Raw genomic sequence first — 25,661 nt, 5'->3', positions numbered from 1 at the left:
AATTTAAAGGATATAGAATTTTATGTTAAAGATCAGCATTCAGAGTTTGGCAGTTTTTTTAAGCACTGTGAAGACAGTTGTCCGTTTGTACATTTCTGGTCATTTGTTCATTATCATTTTTCCCTATGTGTCTTTTTTCCTGTCTTCTAAAATTTCTCATCTTGTTTTCCAGCAGTTTGGTAATGATGTGCATAGGTGTGATTTCCTTTGTATTTATCTTGTTTGCAGTATGAATTTCTTGGATCTGTGCACTGCTTATTTTTTAAATCAAATTGGGAAAATTTTCAACTTTTATTTCTCCACATATATCTTTCTGCCTTAATCTGTCTTCCTCTCCTGGATTCCAGCTGTACATGTTAGATCACTTGCTATTTATCCCGTATGTTATTAAGTCTGTTTTTTTAATCCTTTTAAACTTCTCTATGCTTCTGTCTGGATAGTTTCTAAAGATGAACTAAGTTCACGTACTCAAGACTGCCTAAAACACTAAGAGCTGTGCCTAAATCTTATTTTTCAAACCCCACAGATTCTGCTTTTTAAACATTTTTTCGAGAGCTAGACTTTTCAGGGATGAAGGAGACATGCATGGTATGAACAGTCATTTAGTGCTTCCCCCGCCCCCTGAATAGCTAGCTGATATTAAATAAAAGATTTACAATTATGGGACAGAAACTGGTTAAGAGTACACGAGTATAGTATATCAGAGAAAAGGCTATAATGTTATCTTTACCCCAGGAGAGCTAGGTTGGAGGGAGAAATGGGGGGTTACCACAGGTGAAACTATTCACCAGGTTTATTTAGTCCCCTACCAGGGTGTGAGGTTGTGGGTGTGTATGTGTGTGTGGGTGTGTGAATGCTTTCATTACAAAAATGCTATCATTTGGGTAAGAGCAAACTTTTGAGACACAAGGGGATGTTAACAGTTCTTCATCTTATAAAAATGTCAGTTTTTTCAATTTAGAAGTGACAATAACAAAAACATCCAACCCAACTCATTCGGAACTCAAGAGAACAGACAAGCAAAGAGTGTGCTCAATCATACGCAGTCAGAGGATGTTACAGCCATTTCAACAGGTGTCAAATTTGAAAGTTACCATTATAGTTAAAACTGGATTACATCATTTCTAATCCAGACTAAATCAGACATGACACATATCAAGAGTGTAAGAATTCATCTGAAACAGCTACTTGTAGAAGTGTATTATAAACACTGATGTTTTAAGGAGAGTGATGATTCTGTAAGCATATAATATGCAATTGGACAGAAAAATATTTTTTAGTCTTTTTTATACCAAGGAAAAAAGAACATTCAGTGAACACATTCCAGATGAAATAAATTTTACAAAAAAAAAAATGAAGGCTGAGAAATTCAATTTGCTATGAAGAACTTCAGAAATCAAACTTTTTTTGCCTAATACTACAAATTCTGGAGACTTCTGTGAAAATATAGACATTAAGCACATCTAAATAAATATAAATCAAGATAGGGCATATAATTCAATAAATAACCATACGATAACCGACTATGTCATCTCCAATGAACAGATTTGAAAGTAATCAGCGTGGGAATGGGAAAGACAGGTTTTAACCTTAGATAATTCTAGCAATACCCAAATAGGATTATAATAGAAGTATTTATGCCCAAATGTTAGTTTTAATGACAAAGTAACTCAATATTCACACAGGGATAGTTTCATTCACAATTTATTGAATTGCAAATTAGATTGTTACGCTAGTTAGAGAATAAATCTCCAAAAATATCTTGGCAGGCTCCTGAATGTCTAAGTGTATGCCAACATTATTGGACTGTTTAAATTATTAGAAGCTAAGAATATGAAGTACTTATCAAGGTTTCAACAATAAAAATATTTTTTAAAATACCATATTTGGTAATAAATTAGATTTATAGAAATTGATAATTCAAAATAAATTAAACCTGAGTTATAAATGCCTCCTACCCTGCCCACCCCCAGCATACATAACTTCTATCACACTTTCTTTTCGACCTATGTGCCTCCAGCTAATAAGCATACATATTCCTTGAGGATCTCATTAGATGCAGTTTCTGATTCAATAATTCTGTTGTGGGGCCTGAGGGTCCACATTTCTAACAAGCTACAAATGAAGCTAATGCTGGTCTTTAGACCACCCTTGAGCAGCGAGGTGACCTAAAGTATAGTGAAGATGATTTCTGGCCTAACAGACTGTATGGTTTTACAGATTATTCAAGGCTGTAAGATTCTGGAATCAAACATAACCACAAATGATCACAAAAAATAAGTCTTAGAAGAAAATAATGTTTTAGTTAAGTGAAAGCTTGAAGTATACCAGATTGGCAGTGTTTCTATTTGTCTGACAGTGACACCTTTGATACAATATAAATCAGGACACCAAATTCTTGTTAACTTTAAATAGTTACCATAGCTTGAGGCTCTCTTCCAGTTCATTCACGTCCAGAAAATTCAAGCCAGCACACTGCAAAACCACTATGAAAAATCTTTAATGGTTAACTGTCCATATAAATTACTTATAAACTCGCTTTAAGCTATCCCATCTCCTCCTCCTCTTTCAACAAATAAATGCTTTTTCTTCTGTCTTGTAGCTAAACAGCATGTCACACCCAATGCCCCTCCCTTTAAAAATCGAACAAAATTGTCTCCAACCAAAGGACCCAATGCAAAGAGGTTGGCTTCTTTAACACATTCATAGGTATATGCATCTATTTCCACAGGATTACTCTTACATGTGATTGGCTGGCTTGAGTTATGGCCCAGATAACACCCTTGCTCCTTCAGAAAAGACAGATTGGGATGAGAACCTATCAGTACTACTGCCGCAGAAAGCTTAAATATTTTTTTCAATCCAGAGAGACTTTGAAGAATGCATTTCATGTCCGACGTAAAGGAAAGCACATGGTGCTCAGGAAAACTGGTATAATCAGATAAAAGATTGGAGTCTACAGAATATGACTGAGTACACATCATATGATAGACTTTATGGTATTCTGGATAAAGCTTTTTGGGAAGCTGTTTGAAAATTAAGCTTGGATCAGTTACCCGTCTGCGAAATACATGAATCACAGGAATATTATTGTTGTAAGCACACAGTACCGCATCAGCTGCGGTAAGCCCAGAACCTACAATTAACACTGGATCCACTTTGCCACGCAACTTTCCTTGGCTTATAGCAGCTCCAAATTCAGGCATTGAATGAAACACAAAAGGAAAATCTTCCCCTTCAATGTCCAGATGGGCAGGAGAATCCAATGTTCCAGTTGCCAGAGCTACATTCTCAGCAAAGAGACAGAAGGGAACATGGGAACCGTCCGCTATTCGCTGATAACCCCTGATTTCCCAATTTCTCTTGATAAATGTAGACTTCTCTATCTGTAAATGCTGTGTTGAAATATTTCTGTCTTGTCCATCGTCACCATCTTGATGATCTCTGTAGAGTCTTGATACAGAGGTGATGTAAGTATTCTCTCTGAAATTCTTCTGAAGACCCATGACTTTTACATAGTGTTTATAGTAGCGAGCTATTTCCTCTGGCATAACTCGATCTCCTTTTAGGTTTCTAAAAAAAGGAAAAGGAAAATTTCCTATGAGGAGAGTACTATGACAGTTTCCATGATTATTCCCTGCTCCATCTATTAAGCTATTACATACATCTTTTTAATTCCTCTGGACTGTCTTAGCTATAAATGATCAAAGAAAGCTTTTTTTCTTTAAAAATGTTAAAGAATTAGTTTTATCAAAAGAAGTCCCGTGAGGGTAGAGACTGTATTTTAATGCACCTGTTTCCCCAGTTTCTTGCATAGATCTGTTCAGATTAGCTACCTTTATCAATAAATTTATTAAATGAATTAAATAAAATGTGGAGATAGACTTTTATAGTCTATCACACAACTGTAACAAATTCAGTCTATACACTATTCAGTCTACATACTGTAATACACTGAATTAGATTATAATTGATATTCTGCAGGTCTAACTATAGTATATATAATTCTTAAAGATAATATATATGATGTTGACATGATTTTTTGTGAGTTGCTATTTTCCTAATGACTGAAAATTCAGATCAGTCTTCTGAAAATCATCTTATATCTAAGTACATAAAACATCTGTGTTTTCCTGTTCATGAAGAAATCTATAAATACAGTAATGTACTTTTTTGATAAAGAGAAGATTCTCTCATTTTCCACTTGAACTTTAAAGCAACAGGCATTAGTACCCCTAAACCCTGGGCCCCAATTAGAAATAAGTAGCACTAAAAACATACCAAATAATTTCACATAATTCATTACAAATTACAACTGGAAGAAGTTCATAAAAGTGTTTCTTAAAATTTAAGATTTAAAATATGTTAATTCCCACTTTTCACAGAAACCCTATGTCGTAGTTAATACTATTATAATCTCCATTTTATGAATGAGGAAATTAACAGCTAATTTAAGTTACTTGACCATGGTCACAACATTCTTAGAGAGTCAGGATTCAAGAGTCAGTCTCTCAAGATCTGATAGTCAACACTATGCAAAAGCAGGAAGTAAAGCCAATATTTTAATCACAAGATTCTTTTCCACATATTACTTCAATACACAATGTGCCCAATGTAAAAGGATGAACACTTCTAGCACATAAAAAAACATAAAGCTTCCCCTTTACCTGTATCACAAAAGGAAGAATGTTGAGCAATTTTCAGATGCTTGCTTATGAAAATCAAGAACTTGTACAACTTGCCTGATTTTACTACTTTTCATTTCAAACCCATATAAAATTCATTTTTAAAAAATCCAAAAGAGGGGTAAAGGGGGTGGCCTGGCTGGCTCAGTCAGAAAAGCATGTGATTCTTGATCTCAGGGTCATGAGTTCAAGCCCCACACTGGGTGTTGGGATTACATAAATAAATAAAACTTAAAAAAAAAAAAAGAATATTTGAAATGTTTAATCTCAGTGATTCATGCTGCCCTGAATTTGCTCTCCTTAAATCTTCTCAAATTAAGGATAATGTCTATGGAGTACTATATGGTTTCTATCTAGCAGGAAGTCAAGCACTCAAATGTGTATAACCCTGTTCTAACAAAGGTTAAGTAACTTCCTGCTTTGCTTTATTGTTTCTGTGAGCAAATTAGATTAGCTGTATTAGCAATTCCGATCTAATTTAATACTACTATTGAATATAAGGCTTTTCACATTACTTCTCTTTTTAAATTTTGAGTATTTTCAATGTTCATAGCAGCATTGTCCACAATAGCTAAACTATGGAAGGAGCCAAGATGCCCTTCAACAGACGAATGGATTAAGATGTGGTCCATACATACAACGGAATATTACTCAGCCATCAGAAAGAAGGATTACCCAACATTTGTAGCAACATGGACGGACCGGAGGAGATTATGCTAAGTGAAATAAGTCAAGCAGAGAAAGACAATTATCATATGGTTTCACTCATTTGTGGAACATAAGGAATAGCAGGGAGATCAGTAGGAGAAGGAAGGGAAGAATGAAGGGGGGGTAAACAGAAGGGGGAATGAACCATCAGAGACTATGGACTCTGGGAAACAAACTGAGAGTTTCAGACGGGAGGGGGGTGGGGGATTGGGATAGGCCAATGATGGGTATTAAGGAGGGCACATATTGCATGGAGCATTGGGTGTTATACGCAAACAATGAATCATGGAACACTACATCATAAACTAATGAGGTACTATATGGTGACTAACATAATAAAAAATTTAAAAAATTAAAAAATTAAATTTTGGGTATTTTTCCCCAAATAAACTTATATTCTTCCAAGTTGAGTTTTCTTCTTTCTTACTTCTATTTTCATATTTCTTAATAAATATTTACCTCTATAGTAGCCAATAGGGTAACCAATCACATCAAAGATTCTGGCTTATTCCATCACTCTAAATTATTAATCATATGCACTATTCTACTCTGAAAGGCAAACACTACAGCTATATATACACATGAGACATCCACACACAAACTTGTATATTGACTGATAAAAATAAGTAAAGTGCATGGGACGCCTGGGTGGCAAGGGGTTAAGCATCTGCCTTCGGCTCAGGGCGTGATCCCGGCATTATGGGATCGAGCCCCACATCAGGCTCCTCCACTATGAGCCTGCTTCTTCCTCTCCCACTCCCCCTGCTTGTGTTCCCTCTCTCACTGGCTGTCTCTATCTCTGTCAAATAAATAAATAAAATCTTTAAAAAAAAAAAAATAAGTGCAGAAAGGATTTGCGGGTGGATGAGAAACTAAACAGAGTGGCTTAACAGGAAAGTGGGATAAACCCATAATTAACGAAAGCAAAGGAATCCAATCTGTTTTATAACATCTCTAAATGGAAACTAGCTCATGATCACTGCTACAAAGAGGTTTTATTTGAGAGACACATAGATTTATATTATTCCTCTAAGACAGAATCACAAATATTTTGAAATTTGCCGATGGACTTTCCCATTGTACATCAAAGAACTGTGACAGTTTGATCTTTACCTTCGTTTGCTAGATACCCAATCTTTAAATTTAAGTCCTGGCAGCTCCATCCAATTTCCAAAGCTGATTGTCAACATGGAACCTTCCATATTCTGTATGAATAAAAAATGCACAAATACATTTAAGCAGTAACACGGATTTTTAAAAAACCAAATCCATCTTCATTCACTATAATTAAGAGTCTGAATAAAGTCTCCTTATCCAGACTCTTTCAGCTGAAAGAAGTTCTAAATGGTTGTGTAAACTACAAATACTTTTATAATTTTGTAGGATCTATATTCCTTCTTTCATAAAGTTATACATTTATAAAACAAGTTTATACTATTGCCAGATGCCTATATAATGTTAATAGCTTCAGCCTATAATTCAGATATAGAATATGTTAGATGAACAAATCAGTATTTTCACTTTTTAAACAAAAGGAAAAAAATTCATTAATTTCTAACACTTTAGATGTATATCCACTTTAATATTAACAGATTTTTAAAAAATACACAGCAAAACAGCTTTTTCCCCTCCATCAATTATAATTACAAAGTCTAAGCTGGTTTGGATACAGCAACATCTCTTTCTAAAACTAGGGAAAACAGCAGTGGTTACCTGATTAAGAACAGACTCACTGCCGAAGCTAATGCTGCCTTTCAGGAAGTGAGCCCTTCAAGCTCCCTTGTCCTACTTACTTCTGCTCTGCTCACTACAAAGCAACAAAAAGCCCAAGGGCCAAGAGCACCTGTCCCGATAACCTCATGATCTCTTTCAACCAATTCTTTTAGGCTATGGTTTTTTCTTAACTCTGCTTGTCCTGTTTCTGTACAACCCAGTACTAGGAATGGTACTTATTACTGTAGTTATTGTTACTAACATTTCCAAGCACTTACTATGTGCTGGGCCTCATGAAGCTTATTATTTGTGACAGTGTGTAGATCACCACCAGAGAGAAGGCATCAAGCTGCTGCTCAGCTGCTCTGAGGCAGACTGGGCCTGATACCAGGATCCGAACCAAGAAGATGGAAAATATCACAAGGGAAACTGTTAAGAATTTATTATATACTGAAGTTATCTGGAGCCATAATTGTCTCATCTGAAACTCAAAAACCTTAAGGAACTAATATTCCACTTTCAGCAATCTAAACTTTATTCCCACGGTACCAGTTCTTCCAGTTAGTTGCAAGCCCTAGTCCCTTGATCTCTTCATTTTCTCCCAGTCTTCCTTGTTTTCCCTTATGCCATGAATGCCTGCTGTCAGGGAGACTATAGTATATTAAGGGACACAAACCTGACAGAAGTACTAGGGGTATACAGAAAAAGAAGAGAATATTTCTTAAAGGACACCAATGGGCTGTGAGGAGTATCCATTAGGGAGAATATTCCAGGCAGAATAAAGATGTTATATGAATTTTATAAAGAGAGAGAACAGTAGTGTCCTTCAAGAAATTAAAAGAAGTTCAGCCTTATGCAGGGAACTATTAACAGGCTTAGGTTGCTTAAACTGTGCACAATACTAAGAAAGGTCTGTCTTTAGGACTGGCTTTTGGCCACTTCCTAGGAAACAACCTGAGCTCTTAGAATATTCTACCCAATGAGTGACTTTTTGTACGCCAGAGGCCTTGGGCCCTGCTGTACCTGTAACTGTAGAGTGTAACTGTTAAGTTCTTAACAATGAGACATATGGTAAACACCAGTGTTTGCTCTGGGAACAGAGGAGTCAGTCACGTGGGCGCTGCTTTTCTACATGACTGGCCCCCAGAAAACCCTGGACACCAAGGCATGGGTGAGCATCCCTGGTTGGCAACTCTTTACACATGTCACAAATCATTGTTGGGAGAATTAAATGTAGCCCCCTGCAACTCCACTAAAAATGAACACTCAAAAACTGGAGCTTGTTTTGTCCTGGACTTCATTTCATGAGCTTTTTCCCTTTAATGATTCTAATCTGTATCCTTTCACTGTAATAAACTATAACCGATGAGTACACCACCTTTAAGGAGTCCTGTGAATCCTAGTGAATCTACAGCCTGAGCGTGAACCAGGACCCCAGAAAGAGTATTCTGGAGCATGGAATGTAAGAGAGCAGTAAAGCAAGAAAGCCACGTAGGGGCTAGATCACCCAGGCTAGGGTAAAATACATTAGTGAGTTTGCATACTGTTCATTAGATGAATTGAGAGCAGCTACAGGGTTTTATGCATGGGTGTAACATTCAAATGTGTGTTCTAGAAAGATAACTCTGCCTTTGGTGTGGAGATTGTACCAAAGAAGAAAAGTCTGGAGTAGGAAACCTTTGCAATAATTTGGGTTGAAGATGATGACAGCCAAACACAATTACGATGGGGAAAAGTAGGGGGGAAGGACTCACAATATGTTTATGAGAAAGATGGAAAAAATACAATAATTGGTTTGAAGTGGGAGTTGAGGCAAGAACAATCAAGGAAGGTTTCTGGCTTGAGTAACTACATTCCAGTGCTATTACTACATGATAAGGAAATGAAGAAATCTGATGACAAAGATGATTGGTTATGTAGACATGCTGAGTTTGGGAACACCTACAGAATAATCAAGAGAAGGTATCCAGGTGAATATATAAGAGAAAGCAATGTGGGCCAGGGCTCTTGATTTGGGAGTCACTCAGCATTCACATGCAAGTCACTAAAGTATATGAGACACGCCAGGGAGAATGAAGAGTATGAAAAGGCAAGACCATGGCTTGGTACGGAGTTTACAGTCTTCTGTAACCACAAGGTAATGAAAAGGACTGACTGAACAGGAAGAAAAACAAGGAGATGAAAGGTTAAGAGAATCTAAGAGGCTTGCATCACTGTCAAACATTGCAGAGGTCAGGAAAGATAAATTTTGAGACTATCAAACTGAGCAAAAAAGGAAGTTACCAACCTTTAAAAAGCAGAAAAGGCAGTGACAGAAGCTAGAGTGAAGTCAGCTAAGGAATAGGAGGCAAAGGCATAAAAATAATGGATAGGTAACTATTTCAAGAAGGTGGCTCTAAAGCAAGAATACAGATAAACTAACGCATAAAAACTTTTTAATAATAGAAAATAATTTTAGTATATTTATATACTGATAAACAGGAGCTGCTAGAGAAACTTAAGATACGAGAAGGGGAAAATCAAATAAGTGATATCCTTGGAGAAGACAGGGGTCCAGAACGTAGCTGGAAGGTTAGTCTTAGACAGAAGTGATACCACTTCTATAGTAACAGATGTTTGCAGGTTTAAGTGCAAATCCCTCAGGATTGAGGGATTCTATTTTCTACGAATCAAGAGTATTTCTAAGGTGAAAAAAAGGGATAGAGATTTGAGAAGAACATTTAATAAGGAAATATCAAAGGATGACTAAGTAGTGTTCAGGACCCAAATGAGGTTGGAGAATACTTTTCACAGCTGTACAACTTTTTTTTTCCCCCTGGCAATGTTTAATAGCTTAAGTATAGGAAAAGATAAAGTAGACAGTTACATAAATTGCTATTTCGGCCAAACCCATGTGATAGAAGGACAATGGGTCAAGAGACTACAGAACCTAAGCTGGGTAGGTAAGGGGTTAAGATCAGGGCCTCAAACTCTCTGTGTCTGAAGATTAGGTACAGTATAATCGGGTGATGCAGCGGGAAGAATAAAAAGTTGTGATCAAAAAGTAAGATATTTGAAAATTTAGGTTTTCACTGAGTAGTCACAGTGGAGCCACTGGAGTTAGTATCGAAGGAGGAACGGAAGAGATCACTGAGAATGAAGAGATGAAGAGACTAAGAGGTTAACGTGTGTCACACAGGTAAAGGTACTCAAATTGACAATAAAACTTGGGATACAATGGAAAAGCATGACTTAGGTGCCACAGATTCAACAATTGAGGGGGACAATCTGGAACGGTCGAGGAACTAGAAGATGACATGACCTGTTCAAAGGAATGGGGATTCTGACAGAAGAGCAATGGGGAATAAAGAAAACCCTAACCTCACTAGTCAACCTGATAGGACTTGGGGCCAAGGGAGAGTGAAGAGACTCCACTTCAGGGGGCTGAAGAGAACAGTATCTTCAGGAAAGCAAGATTTCACAGAAGGGAGTAAAAGCAGCTTATAATAACTGAAATGGTTAAAAGTAAACACAAGCTTGTTTATTAGCAAATGGAGTTTTAGGGGTACACTGTTAGAAAGTCTGGAAGTGAGGAGAGTGGTGAGAAACTGGATCACAAGAGAAGCAGAGAACTATACAGAAGTGACGAGAGGACAAATGACTTAGGGAGCTTACATCCTGAGTAATAACTGAGGTAAACTAGCATGTATGTGAAGCATGGCAGCAGAGAGGGTGGTCTAAAAAGACAGTACTACAGTGAAGAGCTTTAAGATTAAGGTATGGAATGCAGAGGTGGGAGGGAATAAATAATTATGCCTCGAAAAGTCAGGTAACTTCATAGAAGTGATGCTTAAAAAATGGATAATAGCTAAAATACCATTTATTTATATCCCTATTCTAGTGGATATCCTATATGATGCATGAAAAAAATTCAGTGTTAAGTATATTGCAGCTTTACCATGGATTCAAATGTGTTTTAAGTAATCAAGGCTTACCCATGCTTTAAATTTCCTATATAAAAGTGGAAGGAATGAAATAACACAGATTCCTGTCTATACATTTTTCTAAGCAGGAAAATATAAGTACAATAAAACCTCAGGAATTTAGAGAAGCATTATGCATTATGGCTTTTTTAAGAAATACTGTTTAACAATGCTGACTAACAGCACAAATATAAACACTTAATGCCAAAAGGCACAGATGATGTTAGTTGCTATCCATTACCATTAAGGAAACTAAGATTAAGAAAGGAGTTGGTGATATATTTAATCTAGAAAGTCCCCCAAATACCTTGAAAGAGTCACTTATTAAATGTAAGTAACTAGTTAGAAATACAGCATTGCACTACTATAGGAATATTCAACTGAAGTCTGTACTGAATATCTGATATATAATGTTAAAATTCCGATGAAATCCTTATTCATAAATAGCAAAAATTATTTAACATTTATTTGTATAACAAATGAGCATTCACTACACACATCAGATGCCATATTAACTGCTAAGGACACAGGAGAAAAGAAAAATTATTAGTTCCTGACCTCTAAAGAAATGCACTGAATTTTTATGTTAATCAATTCTCTGGTTTAACCCCTGCCATGAACTGAATTTGTGTCACCCCCAAAAATGCATATGCTGAAGCCCTAGCCCAGTGTCATGGTATTTGGAGATGAGGCCTTTGGGAGGTAATTAGGGCTACAGGAGGTCATGAGAGTGGTGCCCTCATGACAGGATTAGTGGCTTTATTAGAAGACAGGCAGAGGGGAGGAAGGATCATGCACCAAGAAAGGTGCTGTCTACAAACGAGGAAAAAAGCCCTCACATGAACTGAACAGGCTGGCACCTTGATCCTGAACTTTTCAGCCTCCACACTATGAAATAACTATCTGTTGTTTAAGGCACTCAGTCTATGTTATTTCATTACAGCAGCCCAAGCAGATTAATACTTCTTTCTTTTATAATCCATTTTTCACTTAAGATATTGAAAACATAGGGAAATAATGGGTATTGGTATGAAATACTCTGTGAGATTTTATAAAGTCTGAAATGAATTTAAAACTTTTTACTGTGCAAAACATTGCTGAAATATTTTCTATATAGTTTTTGTAAAATAGTATAGAGAAGCTTATTCTGAGAGTATACTGGTAATCAAACTTGGCTTAACTTCTTGTAACCCATTATTTTATTGAACACCATTAAAATTCTCAGATAAAAATGTGGTAAGCGTATATAACAAATGATAACGTACATATTATTGAATGGCATTAAAATTCTCAGATAAAAATGTAGTAAACGTATATAATGTATAATAACGTTGTATCTCATAATTTTCAAAATTCAAATGGCCTTATCAATATGACATATAACAACTCACGCACACTATAAATGTGAAGAAAAACATACTCACATGCCAAGCTCCACCAGGTGGACCTTTACCAAGAACTAAGTGAGGGATGTAATGATGTTGTTCTAATTTCCAATGCAAAACGGACGGATAATCATAACCAAAGTCAGCATCTGGATGAAGAAGTGTGTCAAAAAGTACTGCAACTGGATTGGATGATCGGCCCTCAAGGCCCTCAGACAAGTATTCTAAGTCCTGAATGAATTTTTCAAAAAAACAAAGAAAAAAGGCAGAGTTTGAAGGAAAAAAACAAAAAAATAAAAACAAAAAGCCTCAGCTGTTACAACAGTGAAAGCCATTACTCTAATCCAGCATTTCCCAGATAGCGTTGCTATAAAACACTCATGCTCCTTGAGACCTTGGTAGATTCTTTGGTTAAATGAATAAAAGAAAAGACTGGATTTCAACAAAACTAATCAGATCCTTTCACTGCAATACTTGAAGATGCATTTACTACATTAATATGCCTTAACAGGTCTACTGTCACATTCTAATAACAAAAAGCAGCACTTCCCAAACTTATTTGAACATAGAGCACCTTCTAAAACTCCCACCAGGAAATAATTTGGGAAATTCTGCTCTCATCAATTCAGGAAAATAAGCAAGTAATTTGACAGAACATATTTACAAATTGAAAATAAAACTGATAGAGAATGTTATTTAGAAGAAAGGATTTTCAACTGAGAAATACAACCTTCTTTGAGTATTTAAAAAAAAAAAAAAAAAGATTGACATCTAAGAAATACCTGATCAACAATGGAAAGATGTCTTGCTTCTTCTAATTTACTATGTAAGATTGTATTTGGATGCATTGCTTCTGATGATAAATATGGTCTGTAGCCTGATAACATATAAGAAAGGCAGATTCCTGAGGGTCCATTTCCTATTAAAAAAAAAAAAATGGTGGAGAGGTTCATCATGTGTCTTAATACTCTTATTCCTTGGTTTTTCTCAAAGATGCATTTCTCCCTTAACAATTTGTGTTCCTTCTCTAAACTCTTAAAACCAAGTATTCATAAGATACTGACTTTTGTTTTCTCTGTTTTCTTTTGGGAGTCTCATCTACTTGAAGCTTTAGGTCTCTATGCTATTGACCCCAAATTAGACCTGTACGCTGACCTCTTGCCCAAAAATACATCCCACATTTCCACAGGCCACTTCTTCACTCCACCTAGTTGAACAACTAATAATTTAATCACAATATGTTCAAAAGTATATTCATGAGTTCCTTCATCCCATCCCCTCTCATAGTTTGGTGCTAACAAAATCCTAAATTAATCAGGTTCTGAATCTAAATTGATTTAGTTACTATATCCATTCAGTTGTCTTTGTTAGTGTCACTCCTATACTCTCAGAAGACAGAAGTCTCTTGTTCGTCCTAAAGATACACCTATTCCAAAATCATTTCACATTCGAAGTTCAGATAGATGAATTTTGATAAAAGAAGGTCCTCGTCATACTACCCCCTTCATTTGGAAAGCTTTAACTGCTTGCTTCTGCCTATCCAGTGCTCACCATGTTCTGGTCTCAATCATCTTTCCAGACCCATCTCCTAGTAGTGTCTTCCTATATTTTTAAATGCTTCAACTAAAACCAAACTGGATTTTTGCTGAACCCTGGTGAACTGGCTCCATTTCTGTGGTTCCTTTAGTCTAGGTTTTCACTTCTCTATTATCTCCGTCTACCAAAAATATAATCCAAATGGGATAGCTGCTAGCCTCAGGAAGAAAATTCTGTTCCATTCTCTAATATTTTGCCCAAATAAAAGCAGCTCAAAGATGTAAATATGAAAAGCAAAATCCAAGAATATTAGAAAATGGATTCCTACTTATAATACTGAAGTGGGAAGCCTTTAAGCATGACACAAAATCAAAAGTCAGAAAGGAAAGTAAACCACTGACTTCATAAAAATTAAAAACAAATGAGATCTGAAGCAAAGAGTTAATTTCCTTGAATCAAAAGCAAAGAGACAAAACTAAAGAATAAATATCACAAGATAATATCAATATAGATAAAAGATACAGAAAAAGCATTTAACAAAACCCAACACCTATTCATGATGAAAAAAAAAAAAACAACTCAGCAAACTCAAATAGAGGGATATTTCCTCAACTTGATAAAGAGTATCTACAGTAAACCTACAACTAACATCATACTTAATGGTGAAAAACTAGATGCCTTCCCTCTAAGATCAAGAACAAGACAAGGATGTCTCTTCTGATCATTCCTACTCAACATACACCATGACAGAAGTCATAGTTCATGCAATAAGAAAAGGAAATACAGACTTTAGAAAGATATAAAACTGTTCAAAAAAGCCATGATTTCTATGTAGAAAATCCCAAAGAATGGACCAAACAACTCCCAGAACATCAAGACTGCACGATACAAGTTAATTCACAAAAGCCAATTTCTTTCCTGTACACCAGCAATGAACAGGTGGCATTTGAAATTAAATATACAACACTGCTTAATATGTGAATGTGCCCACACACACCCCCACACACAAATACTTGTGTATGAATCCAACTATATATATTTAAGATATCTATATATATAAGATGCATACAAGGAAAACTACAAAACTGATGAAAGAGCCCAAAGATACCTAAATAGATGCTCATGAATAAGAAGATTTGATATGGTTAAGATGTCACCTCTTCTCAGCTTGATCTACAGATTCAATGCAATCCAAGTAAAAATCCCAGCAAGTTATTTTGTGGATACAAACTAACTCTAAAGTTTGAATGGAAAGGTAAGGAGCCAGAATAGTGAACACAATATTGAAGCAGTCAAGACCAACATCATCCAAACTCAAGTCTTACCATAAAACTGTAATCAACAAGATAGTGTGGAAATTATTAAAGAGTAGACAAATCAACGGAACTGAAGAGAGCTCAGAGAGAGATTCTCACAAATATAGTCGACTTATTTTTGACAAAGGAGCAAAGGCAATCCAATGGAGAAAGGATAGTCTTTTCAACAAATGGTACTAGAACAACTGGCCATCTACATGCAAAAATATGAATCTAGGTATTAACCTTTCATCTTTTACAAAAATTAACTCAAAATAGATCACAGACCTAAATACAAAGTACAAAATAATAAAACGCCTAAGAAGATAAAATAGGGGAAAATCTAGGTGACCTTGGGTTTGACAGTAAGTTTTTAGATATAACACTAAAAGCAGGATCATCCATGGAAGAAAAAAACTAATAAACAGGACTTCATCAAAATTTAAAATTTCTGCTCTGCAAAGACACTATTCAGAGTGAAAAGCTAAGTCACACTGCGAGAAAATATTTGCAGAACGTAACATAGAAAGAACTCTTGAATCTCAACCGTAAGAATATAACCTAATCAATTAAAAAGTACACAAAGGATCTGAACAGACATTTCAAAGAGACACAGATAAATAAGCATATGAAAAGATGGTCATCGTGTATGATTACAGCACTGCAAATTAAAACAATGAGGTACCACTACACATCCATCAAAATGGCTAAAATCCAAAATGGACAATACCAAATGCTGCAAAGACTTAGAGAAACAGCAACTTTCATTCATAGTTGTTGGGAATGCAAAATGATACAGCCACTTTGGAGGACAGTTTGACAGTTTCTTAAAAAGCTAAACATAGTTTTATGATCCAACAATCACTCTCCTAGGTATTTACCCAAATGAGTTGAAAATTCAATGGCTATGCAAAAACCTACACATGCATGTTTACAGCAGCTTTACTTATAATTGTCAAAAATTGTCAGCAACCGAGATCCTTCAATAAGTGCATAAACAAACTCAAACATCCATACAATGGAATAGTATTCAGTGATAAAAAAGAAATGAGCTATCAAGCCATGAAAAGACCTAGACAAATCTTTAAGGCATACTATTAAGTGAAAGAAGCCAGTATGAAAAGATTCCATACTGTGTAATCCCATGAATATGATATTCTAAATAAATGAAAACTACACAGACAGTAAAAGATCAGTGGTTGCCAGGGATTGAGGGACAGGATAAATACGTGGAGCACATAAGATTTTTAGGGCAGTGAAACTATTCTGTAGGATACTATAATTGTGGACATAGGACATAACACATTCAGCAAAACCCACAGAACTGTACAACACAAAAAGCGAACCCTAAGCCAAACTACAAATTCTAGCTAATAATAATGTATAATCAGAGGTTCATCAATTACAACAAATGCACCACACCAATTCAAGATACTAATAATAGGGGAAACTGGAGGTGGCAGGAGAAAGGGAGTATATGAGAACTCTCTGTACTTTCTACTCGATTTTCATGTAGAAAACAGCTCTAAAAAATAAAATCTATTAATTAAAATAAACATTAAATAAATACAAAATAGGGGACTTAGATCTGAGGCAAAGAGCTAAGTTCCTTAAATCAAAAAGAAACAACACTCAACATAGGCAAAAAATACAAACAGGCAGTTCAGACAAATAAATACATAGGTGGCATTCTCCCTCACTCCCAAAGACTGTCTCCATCCTAACCCCAAGAACCTGGGAGTGTTACCTTATATAACAAAAGGTAACTTTGTAGATGTGATTAAATATCTTGAGTTGGGAAGAATACTCTGGATCATAAAGGTGGACCCCATCTAATTATACCAGTCCTTAAAAAGAGAGACTCTTTCCCAGCTTTGGTGAGGGGGAAAGGGGACAATGAAAGAAGGTTAAGAGAGCACCAACACTGTGGACTTTGAAAATGGAGAAAGGGTCCAGGAGTCAAGAAATGTGACTAACCTCTAGAAACTGGAAAAAGCAAGGAAACAAACTTTCTACCCTAGAGACTCTGGAAAGGAATGCAGTCTTGCTGACACCCTGACTTTAGCTCACTGAGTAGTGTTGGACTTCTGACCTATAGAGCAGTGAGATAATAAATTTACATTGCTTAAAGCCACTGTGTTTGTGGAAATTTGTTTTGACAGCAACAGAAAACATACATATTAAGGAAATTAGTTCTTTCTCTGTGCTCTGGTGGAATGCTACTGCCAGCAGTAACAGTCCTATGTGCACTGGGTTAAGCTACTCATTGGCTAGTTGAAGCAAAACACAAACGGACTGGTTTGGGGGGAGTGAGGTGGACAGGTACAGATGATAGTACTTTTTCCTTTTCTGACCCACCCATAGCCAGATAGAACCAGAATAGGGTTCCTTTACTCATGCCAACACACTCAGGCTGAAAAAGCAGTGCTGAACAGAAGTGAGAAAACAGAACATGAGGTATAGTCCCCAAGATACCTGGATGTGAACTACTACACACACCGTCACCTCTATCATCACCCCTATAAAGAAATCTAGGACAATCTTGCTTTCCTCTTTTCCTCCCTCCCTCCCCTCCTTTACTGTATCCCCCATATGCCAGTGAGAGGACAGGACCATCTCTCCTTCCTGTTAACTTTGAAAGAAGCTATCAGGAGAGCCTGGGTGGCTCAGTGGGTTAAACGTTTGATGCTCTATTTTCGCTCAGGTCCTGAGATCAAGTCCCACATTGAGCTCCATGCTCAGTAGGTCAGTGTTCCCAGACTAAAAGCAGCAAGTTGCTGGAGATTCTTTCTTCTGCTCCCTCCGCCCCTCCCCCACCTCACACGTGCATATGTGCGCTCTCTAATAATTTTTTTTTAAAAAGGGGGCGCTTTAAAAGAAATAAGGAAGCTATATGCCATCAAGGTATGTCATGCCCCATAATTCTTTCCTGCAGCTTGCTTCCCACCATAGTACTTGTCTGATTTATTAAGTTTGAATACTAGATGCAAGATATATGTGACAGGTAGTTAAAAATATGCAATAAAACAGGGGCGCCTGGGTGGCACAGTGGTTAAGCGTCTGCCTTCGGCTCAGGGCGTGATCCCGGAGTTATGGGATCGAGCCCCACATCAGGCTCCTCCGCTATGAGCCTGCTTCTTCCTCTCCCACTCCCCCTGCTTGTGTTCCCTCTCTAGCTGGCTGTTTCTATCTCTGTCAAATAAATAAATAAAATCTTAAAAAAAAAATATGCAATAAAACAAAATCATAAAAACACCTATAATTCTGAAGTCTTTAGGCTGTATTAATAGCTTAATTTTTAATATTTTCTATGCCTATCTGCTGAGGTGGTACAAAGGCTATATAATAATAACACTATGGTAAAGGTCACTGTAACACTACAGCAGAGTACCACAACATTCACTACTGGGAACCCATTATTAGCTCGCACAAGTCTTCTGAGTTGCCCTGACTGTGTCTCCCCCAACAGAGGGCTCTAGGGTTGTAAGGCATAACCCAATAACACATACAGAATGTTCTGTATAGGGCTCTATTAATCCTGGTTACAATCGTTGCCATGACACTACCATAATAATTAACACAACTGATTGACAGTATTTTAACACAATAGGGCAATACCAATCCTTCAATGAAAAAAATGTTACATTCTAACACAGCATCTAATATCAGATAAACTAATTACTCTCTCCAAAGATTTGGTTATTGGTTATAAGTGTATTCAAAAACCTATGACTACTTCTCAATACAATCCTAAGAACTTGTGCCCTGTAACTAGGCATATATAGTAGTAAGGATCAGGATTGTAATTTTAAGAGTTAAAGTGCAGTACTTACCTATTACTACCATAGGCAAAGTCACTGATGAATCTTCCAGTAAAGAAGTTTCTTCGACTAATGGCATAGCTTTAACTTTCTGCCCCAAATTATCACCAAAATATTGCACGAAGGAATTAAAAATCTCTCCTTCAGTTTCAGTGTCACTGTAGTTTCTTTAAAAAAAAAAAAAGAAAAAAAGGAAAGAAAAAAGAAACAAAAAACAAGAGATATAGTCAATACACCCTTTATAAAAACCTGTCTTTCTTCAGATTTTACTTAGGCCATAAAATATGCAACAGTTCCATAAAAGGAGAAAAAGAAATTCTTCTGATTAATACTTTCGAATTAGTAGCTAAGCGTACCTGTCAACCTGTACCATTTTTAATGTCAGAAATCCTAAACAGCTGCTAAGGTTTCTGTAGCACCACGTCGGCAAGTCCTACACAAGTTCTACGGCAGCAGCTCTTTAAAGACCAAAGAGACAGCATCGCATTGGGCATTTTTATAATTCTCTGAGATTTCCTAGGAATGGCTAGTTTTTCTTTTAATTTTTTTCTCATTAACAAAAAGGTAAGTGCACTAGAGGTGGTGTATTTGGAACAAAATTGTCATAAGATTTTAAGGAAAAGTTAACTGTACTTATGTATTACAAGTTGTGTATTTTGGTAAAAGAAATGAGGTTTATACATCTTGTTAATTCTCAGATATTGAAAATTGGAAACATCTTTATGTCGATTTCCAATCTATCTTCTTTCCCAGTTGTCTCCCTAGGAACTAGGTTTAGCATTCTGACATGCTCACGAAATACATGGAGTAGCCTTCGGACACAGTTAATGTTCCACATTACGCTAGTGATTACTTCAGACCAGAATCCCCAAATTATCTTTCATATTTATAGAGTCAGCAAGCAGGCCGATAACTGAGTACCAACTATGGTGAATGTGCTTACTGCTCCCAAAATGATAAACACGGAGTGGATCAGTTATTTCATAGGACTCACAGATTCCAGAGGAGAATGGTAAATGGAAAGAATTAGGCAGAGACCAAAATTTCTGCTTCCCTATAACCTCCCAAGGTCCCAGTCTACCCCAGGATAGAGTGGAATGCTCCAGGATATGCTGATAGCCTTCCTGAAGAAGGTATAACCTCCACCCCAAATATTTGGGCTCCTCTACTGACACATGGCCTTTTGAGGCCAGAATAGATACCCTTCGGACATGTCTATTACGGAAAGCCCCTGCTCACACTGAAGCCTGCTCCTAGAAAAAGTATCTTATGCTCAATCCACCCCTTTCAGATCATTCCAACTACTTCTCTGAGCAAATCCAGTTATATTAGTTACCCAGCTTGCTTCTGCTTCTTGGCAGCTGAACTCAAATAAGTGAATTATACTCAGGCCTATTTCTGTATTTCTTCTGAATGTGGGCCAAGGACAGATCCCCCAGCTCCCTTTGGATGCTTCTGATCAAAGTCCTTTCGGATACCCAGGCCTGATTAATATTGTGGTGGTTGTGAAGGCCACAACTGTTTTCTAAAACATGCACATCTCATCTTCAGTCTCTTCCAGATATTCCCACCTCAAACACTGTTGTTCCCGTATATATAACACAGGAAATTTAAAAAAAAAAATTATCACTTTAACTTCTTATTCATCAAAGAGATGTTTCCTTCCAAACTTAATAAACACTTCCTCCTTTTCAAGTGTGCAATTCAGGGTTTTTAGTATAATCACAAGGTTTTGCAATCACCACTATTAATTCCAGAAAAATTTTATCGCCCTAAAAGTAATAAACTAAGTTAATAGTAGTAAACTAGTTAGTAATAAACTATGTTACCCATTAGAACTCATTCTCCATTCTTCCTTCCCTCCAGCTACTGGGGACCACTAATCTACTTTCAGTCTTGTTGGATTTGCCTCTTCTGGAAATTTCACATAAATGGAAACTCTCACACATTATGTGGCCTTTTGTGTCTGGCTTTTTCCACTCAGCATGTTTTCAAGCTTCACCCACAGTGTAGGATGTATTGGTACTTGATTTCTTTTCATGCCTAAGTAATACTCTACTGTAGAGACAGAACACACTTTGTTCGTTCACAAACTGGTGAGCGTTTGAGTTGCACTTTTTGGCTATACAAATAATGCTGTGAACATTCGTGAGTAAACTGTGTGCGGATAAATGTTTTTGTATCTCTTAAGAGTACATGCAATGGCTGGATCATAAACTCTAACATCTCAAGAAACTGCCAAACTGTTTTCTAAAGTAACTAAAACACTTTACATTCCCACCAGCAATATAAGAGGGTTCCAACTTTTCCACATCCTCACCAACACTTTTTAGCTACCCTTGTTGTTGTGAAGTGACATCTCACTGCAGTTTTGACTTGATTTCCCTAACAACTAATAAAGTTGAGCATCTTTTCATATACTTTTTAGCCATTCGTATTATCTTCTTTGTAGAAATATTCTTCACCTACTTTCAAACTGGGCTTTTTATTGTTGAGCTTTAAAAATTCTATATACATGTAGAGCACAAGTTCCTTTTCACATATATGACTTGCAAATATTTTCTCCCATTCTGTGGGTTGTCTTTCCCTTTCTTTGTTGTCTTTTGAATCACAAAAGTGTTGATTTTTGATCAAGTCCAATTTATTTCTTCATTTGCTGCTGTGCTTTTGGTGTCTAAGAAACCACTCCCTAATCCAAGATCACCAAGATTTACTCCTATTTTCTGTAAGTTTTATAGTTCTAGTTTTTTCATCCATTTTGAGTTAATTCTTATGTATGTGATGTGTGAGGTAAGAGTCCAACTCCATTCTTTTGCTTGTGGATATCCATTTGTCCTAGAATCATGTGTTGAAGAGATTGTAATTTCCCCCTTTGTTTTGTGATCTCATGGAAGACCAACTGACCATAAATGTAAGGATTTATTTCTGAACTCTCAATTCTATTCCACTGATGTATGTTAATCATTATGCAAGCCCCACACTGTCTTGCTTAGTGTTTCTTTGTAGTAAATTCTGAAATTAGGAAGTGGAAATTCTCTGACTTTATTCTTTTTCAAGTTGTCTTGGCTATTCTGGGTTCCCTGCAATTCCAAATTTTAGGATCTTGTCATTTCTGCAAAAAGAAGGCTGCTAGGATTTTGATAAGACTGCACTACATTTATAGATCACTTTGAGGAATACTAAGCTTTTCAATCCATGAACATGGGATTCCTTTTACTTAGGTCTTCTTTAGTTCTTCTCAATGATGTTTCATAGTTTTTGGTGTACAAGTCCTAAGACTTAGGAGTAAGTATTTCATTCTTTCTGATGCTAGTGTAAATGGAATTTTGTTAATTTCATTGTCAGACTGTTCATTGTTAGTGTGTACAAATAGGACTGATTTTTGTATGTTGATCTTGTATTCTCCAATGTTGCTTATTCATTTATTAGGTCTAGTACATTTTGTGTGTATGCCTCCAACAATTTAGTCTGTTCCAAGACTCTAGTACATTAAGTAAAGCCAAGGTTTTAGCTTATCTAAATTCTCTATACAGTGTAATTTATTCTGATTTTCTACTCATTAGTATAATCTGTACATATGCAATATGCATATAACCTATAATATTGGTATGTATACAATATGTATATGACCTATAATATTGGTATAAACTATCTGTAATAAACTTACATGGTATTTGATAAACTTAATACAGATTAACATAGATGAAAAGAGAAGCAAGCAAAAAACAAAAGTATGGTTCACTGGTTTTGCATAAAGCAACAATGAAACAAAGGCCTCCTGGCATGTATTCTTTCTAAAAAATTCAGAGCCTAAGTTATAATTCAGTATTACTGCACATGTTTTATAACATATTCATACTATATCACAGGTCTATGAACAGTTTCAACTTCTACTTGAGATATTCAACTTGATCAATGTTATATTTAAAACAAGTATTTGAGTAATAAAAAATCTACTTTTCCTTTATTTGGAATACTAAGTTAGAAAAAATAAAATTACATTTTAGGAAATAGTAAACAGCACTATACACACATGCAAAAATAGTTGCCCTATTAGGCATAAAGACTATCTGATATTTAAGAGGATTTTGAAGAACTTCCATCTTTTGTTCTTGAAATGTTATAGTCCAGTTTTGAAACAAATTTAAGAGGCTGGCACAGGCATAAAATTTCAGTAACAAAAAGCCTTTTCTCACATCTAGCAATACTTCTTTAAAGGCTCAAACTCAAATGAAATGCTTTAGTATCTGAATTTTCGTAGTCTTTGGAAGCATGCTCCTAAATTGTCACCAAATTGATGCTACTATATGAGAAAAAGGTTCTAATGTCACAAATGAAGTCAGTCACACTGTTCCTCTTCCAAAACAGTAGGTATGGAAGAATCAGTGGACAGTTCGAAAGTCAGTGAACAGTCAATCACAACACCTATCCCTTTCAGGTACTGCACAAGATCCAAAATACACAGGTTGTCACGAACTGTTTTAAAATGTGTGCTCCTAATAAAATTGCTCAAAAAAACAGCATAAGTAAATTATAAACACCTTCCTAAAGAAGAGGTCCTAAATGTTTTATTTTTTTTAAACTGAGATACAATGCAGCTATTTTTTACAATGGAAATAAGGTTTATTAATCACAATTTTTATCTTTTGGCTAGCAAGGCTTGTTTTCCTTTATCCCTCAAGATCAAAACATACCAACTACTTTGTCTTCGCCTCCTCCAAATTTCTGTACAAAATGGTAAGCATATGGTATCCACAACCAAGGGTTAGCTTAATAGGTATGAATCCCAACTTGCGTCCTTAGAGTTCAACTATACCAAAAGCAGGCAAAAGGCTTTTAGACAGCAGTTTCTGAAAGGTAGGTTAATTTCTCAAGGGGCTTCAGTTTAACAAGTTTCACTAGAGGAACCTGTTTTCTTAAACTCTCCAAAGTGGATCTGATACTCTGAAACCAATGTCTGTCAAATAGTCAACAAAGTTGCCTAAAACTTAAAATCCAGCAGTTTATTACATAAAACTTTTTTTTAAATATCCAGAATTTAGAAACCCCTACAAAACTCACTGAGAAGATGGGTAAGCCCAAACTGTTACACTCTATTAAAATAGGAGTTCTGAACCTTCTTTGTGCCTTACACTCCTCACAATTTGGTGAAACTTCTGAACCTCTTCGTTGATTATTATTATTAAGCACATAAAAGATACATAGGATTTACAAGGAAACCAATTACATTAAAATACAGTTATAAAAAGTAAACTTGGGACATGTTTATTTGCACTTCTCTATTGTATTAAATAACAAGTTTGGTGATGTGTAATTACTGTGATTTTGAAGAAATAAGCATATAGTATTTCTAGATACGTGCAACTGTGATATGAAAATATTAGTGAATTTTATTGATGACAAGGTCACAAATACTATGTGACTTGTTGATTGTATTTGTAATTCAAAGACATTAGATTTTGGTTGAAGTTTAGCAAAAATATCAGTTGCACCTTTCTTTACCTGCAAGTTCATGGCCACTTAAATTGTACCTAAGAACTCCAATTTTAAAACTCTTGATGTGAGTTTCATATTTTGAGAACATTTTATACAGCATTATTGTAACACATTCATATATGCGAAGTAAGGTAATTTACGAAAGTCTCAGCTAAGTTTAACATTTCTTCACCACAGGGTTAAAACCACTTCCAAGTGCCTTTAGCCTTTCTCCCCATAACTGACTTAAACGGTTGCCAACTGTGCAAGAGAACATATACTCACTTTTATTTTAAATGCATTAACCTCATCACCCTTAAGAACTTTCCCATGAGTCTTGAATTGCCACCTTTTTCAAATTTCTGTAATATACGGCTTACAATAACAAGCATCTTAGAACAAAGTTTTAGCACCTACTTGTAACTAGACCATCACACTTAAAACAGTTTCCTGCCTCCTTTCAACCCAATAACTTAGATTATTACATTTATTTAAAAATATATAAAGATTGTAAAGGTGGGGTAGGGAGGAATCTTCGCAACTCTTCACTCAAACCTTGCACTACTTGGAAGTCTCCGGTCGCAGTAACAGACTCGTTCCGGGTCTAGCTAGTTTAGAAGTCCCTTGACTGGCCCCGTCCAGAAGAGGAAAAGGGGACAACAGAGTAGAGTCCCCCCGGAGCGAGGTGGCCCCCAGCAGAAGCTGCCTGCCGAGGCGGGAACCCTGACCAGGCAGGAGCCAGGAGGAAGTGGCGGCCGAGGCGAGAGGCCGCTGCAGTCCAGGCGCTCGTCCCCACCCCCCACCCCGACCCGTCCTAACCCGTCCCGCCCGCGGACTCGTCCCTACCCCACCCGGCCTCTGCCCATCACGGCCCTGGCACGGCCGCCGGGCCGGGAAGCACTCCACCCCTCGCCCGCTCCCATCCCCTCCGCTCCCCGGCAGAGAAGTCACCTGAAATGACCGGCCAGGGAGCAGCGGCAGCACCACACCGGCATGGAGCGCGGCGCACGGGGCGCCTGAGCGCGACCGCCGCGGCCGCCGCCACCGCCTGCCCCGGCTGGGCTGCCCGTTCGGGGCGCCC

General features: G+C 36.7%; 1 protein-coding gene across 2 annotated transcripts in view; it reads right to left on the bottom strand.

Moving 5' to 3' along the window:
- Positions 1-1,270: 1,270 nt before the first annotated feature.
- Positions 1,271-25,661, bottom strand: part of OSGIN2 (oxidative stress induced growth inhibitor family member 2) — a 24,979-nt gene continuing 588 nt past the window's right edge. Inside the window, exons 1-6 of one of the 2 annotated variants that reach the window (XM_002923298.4) lie at positions 25,532-25,655; positions 19,118-19,272; positions 13,236-13,372; positions 12,493-12,684; positions 6,507-6,598; positions 1,271-3,573 (exon numbers count right to left, since the gene is read on the bottom strand). In XM_002923298.4, the coding sequence (XP_002923344.1) occupies positions 2,541-3,573; positions 6,507-6,598; positions 12,493-12,684; positions 13,236-13,372; positions 19,118-19,272; positions 25,532-25,575 (1,653 nt within the window). In that variant the 5' untranslated portion in view covers positions 25,576-25,655 and the 3' untranslated portion in view covers positions 1,271-2,540. Of the gene's footprint in view, positions 3,574-6,506; positions 6,599-12,492; positions 12,685-13,235; positions 13,373-19,117; positions 19,273-25,531; positions 25,656-25,661 lie in introns of those variants that run through there. The other variant, XM_011229971.3, reaches the window with a different exon arrangement.

This window comes from Ailuropoda melanoleuca, chromosome 9 (genome assembly GCF_002007445.2).
Source record: "Ailuropoda melanoleuca isolate Jingjing chromosome 9, ASM200744v2, whole genome shotgun sequence".
In the NCBI taxonomy this organism is placed as follows: Eukaryota; Metazoa; Chordata; class Mammalia; order Carnivora; family Ursidae; genus Ailuropoda; species Ailuropoda melanoleuca.
The sequence above is the reverse complement of the archived record's forward strand: the minus strand, read 5'-3'. Positions and strand labels throughout refer to the sequence as shown.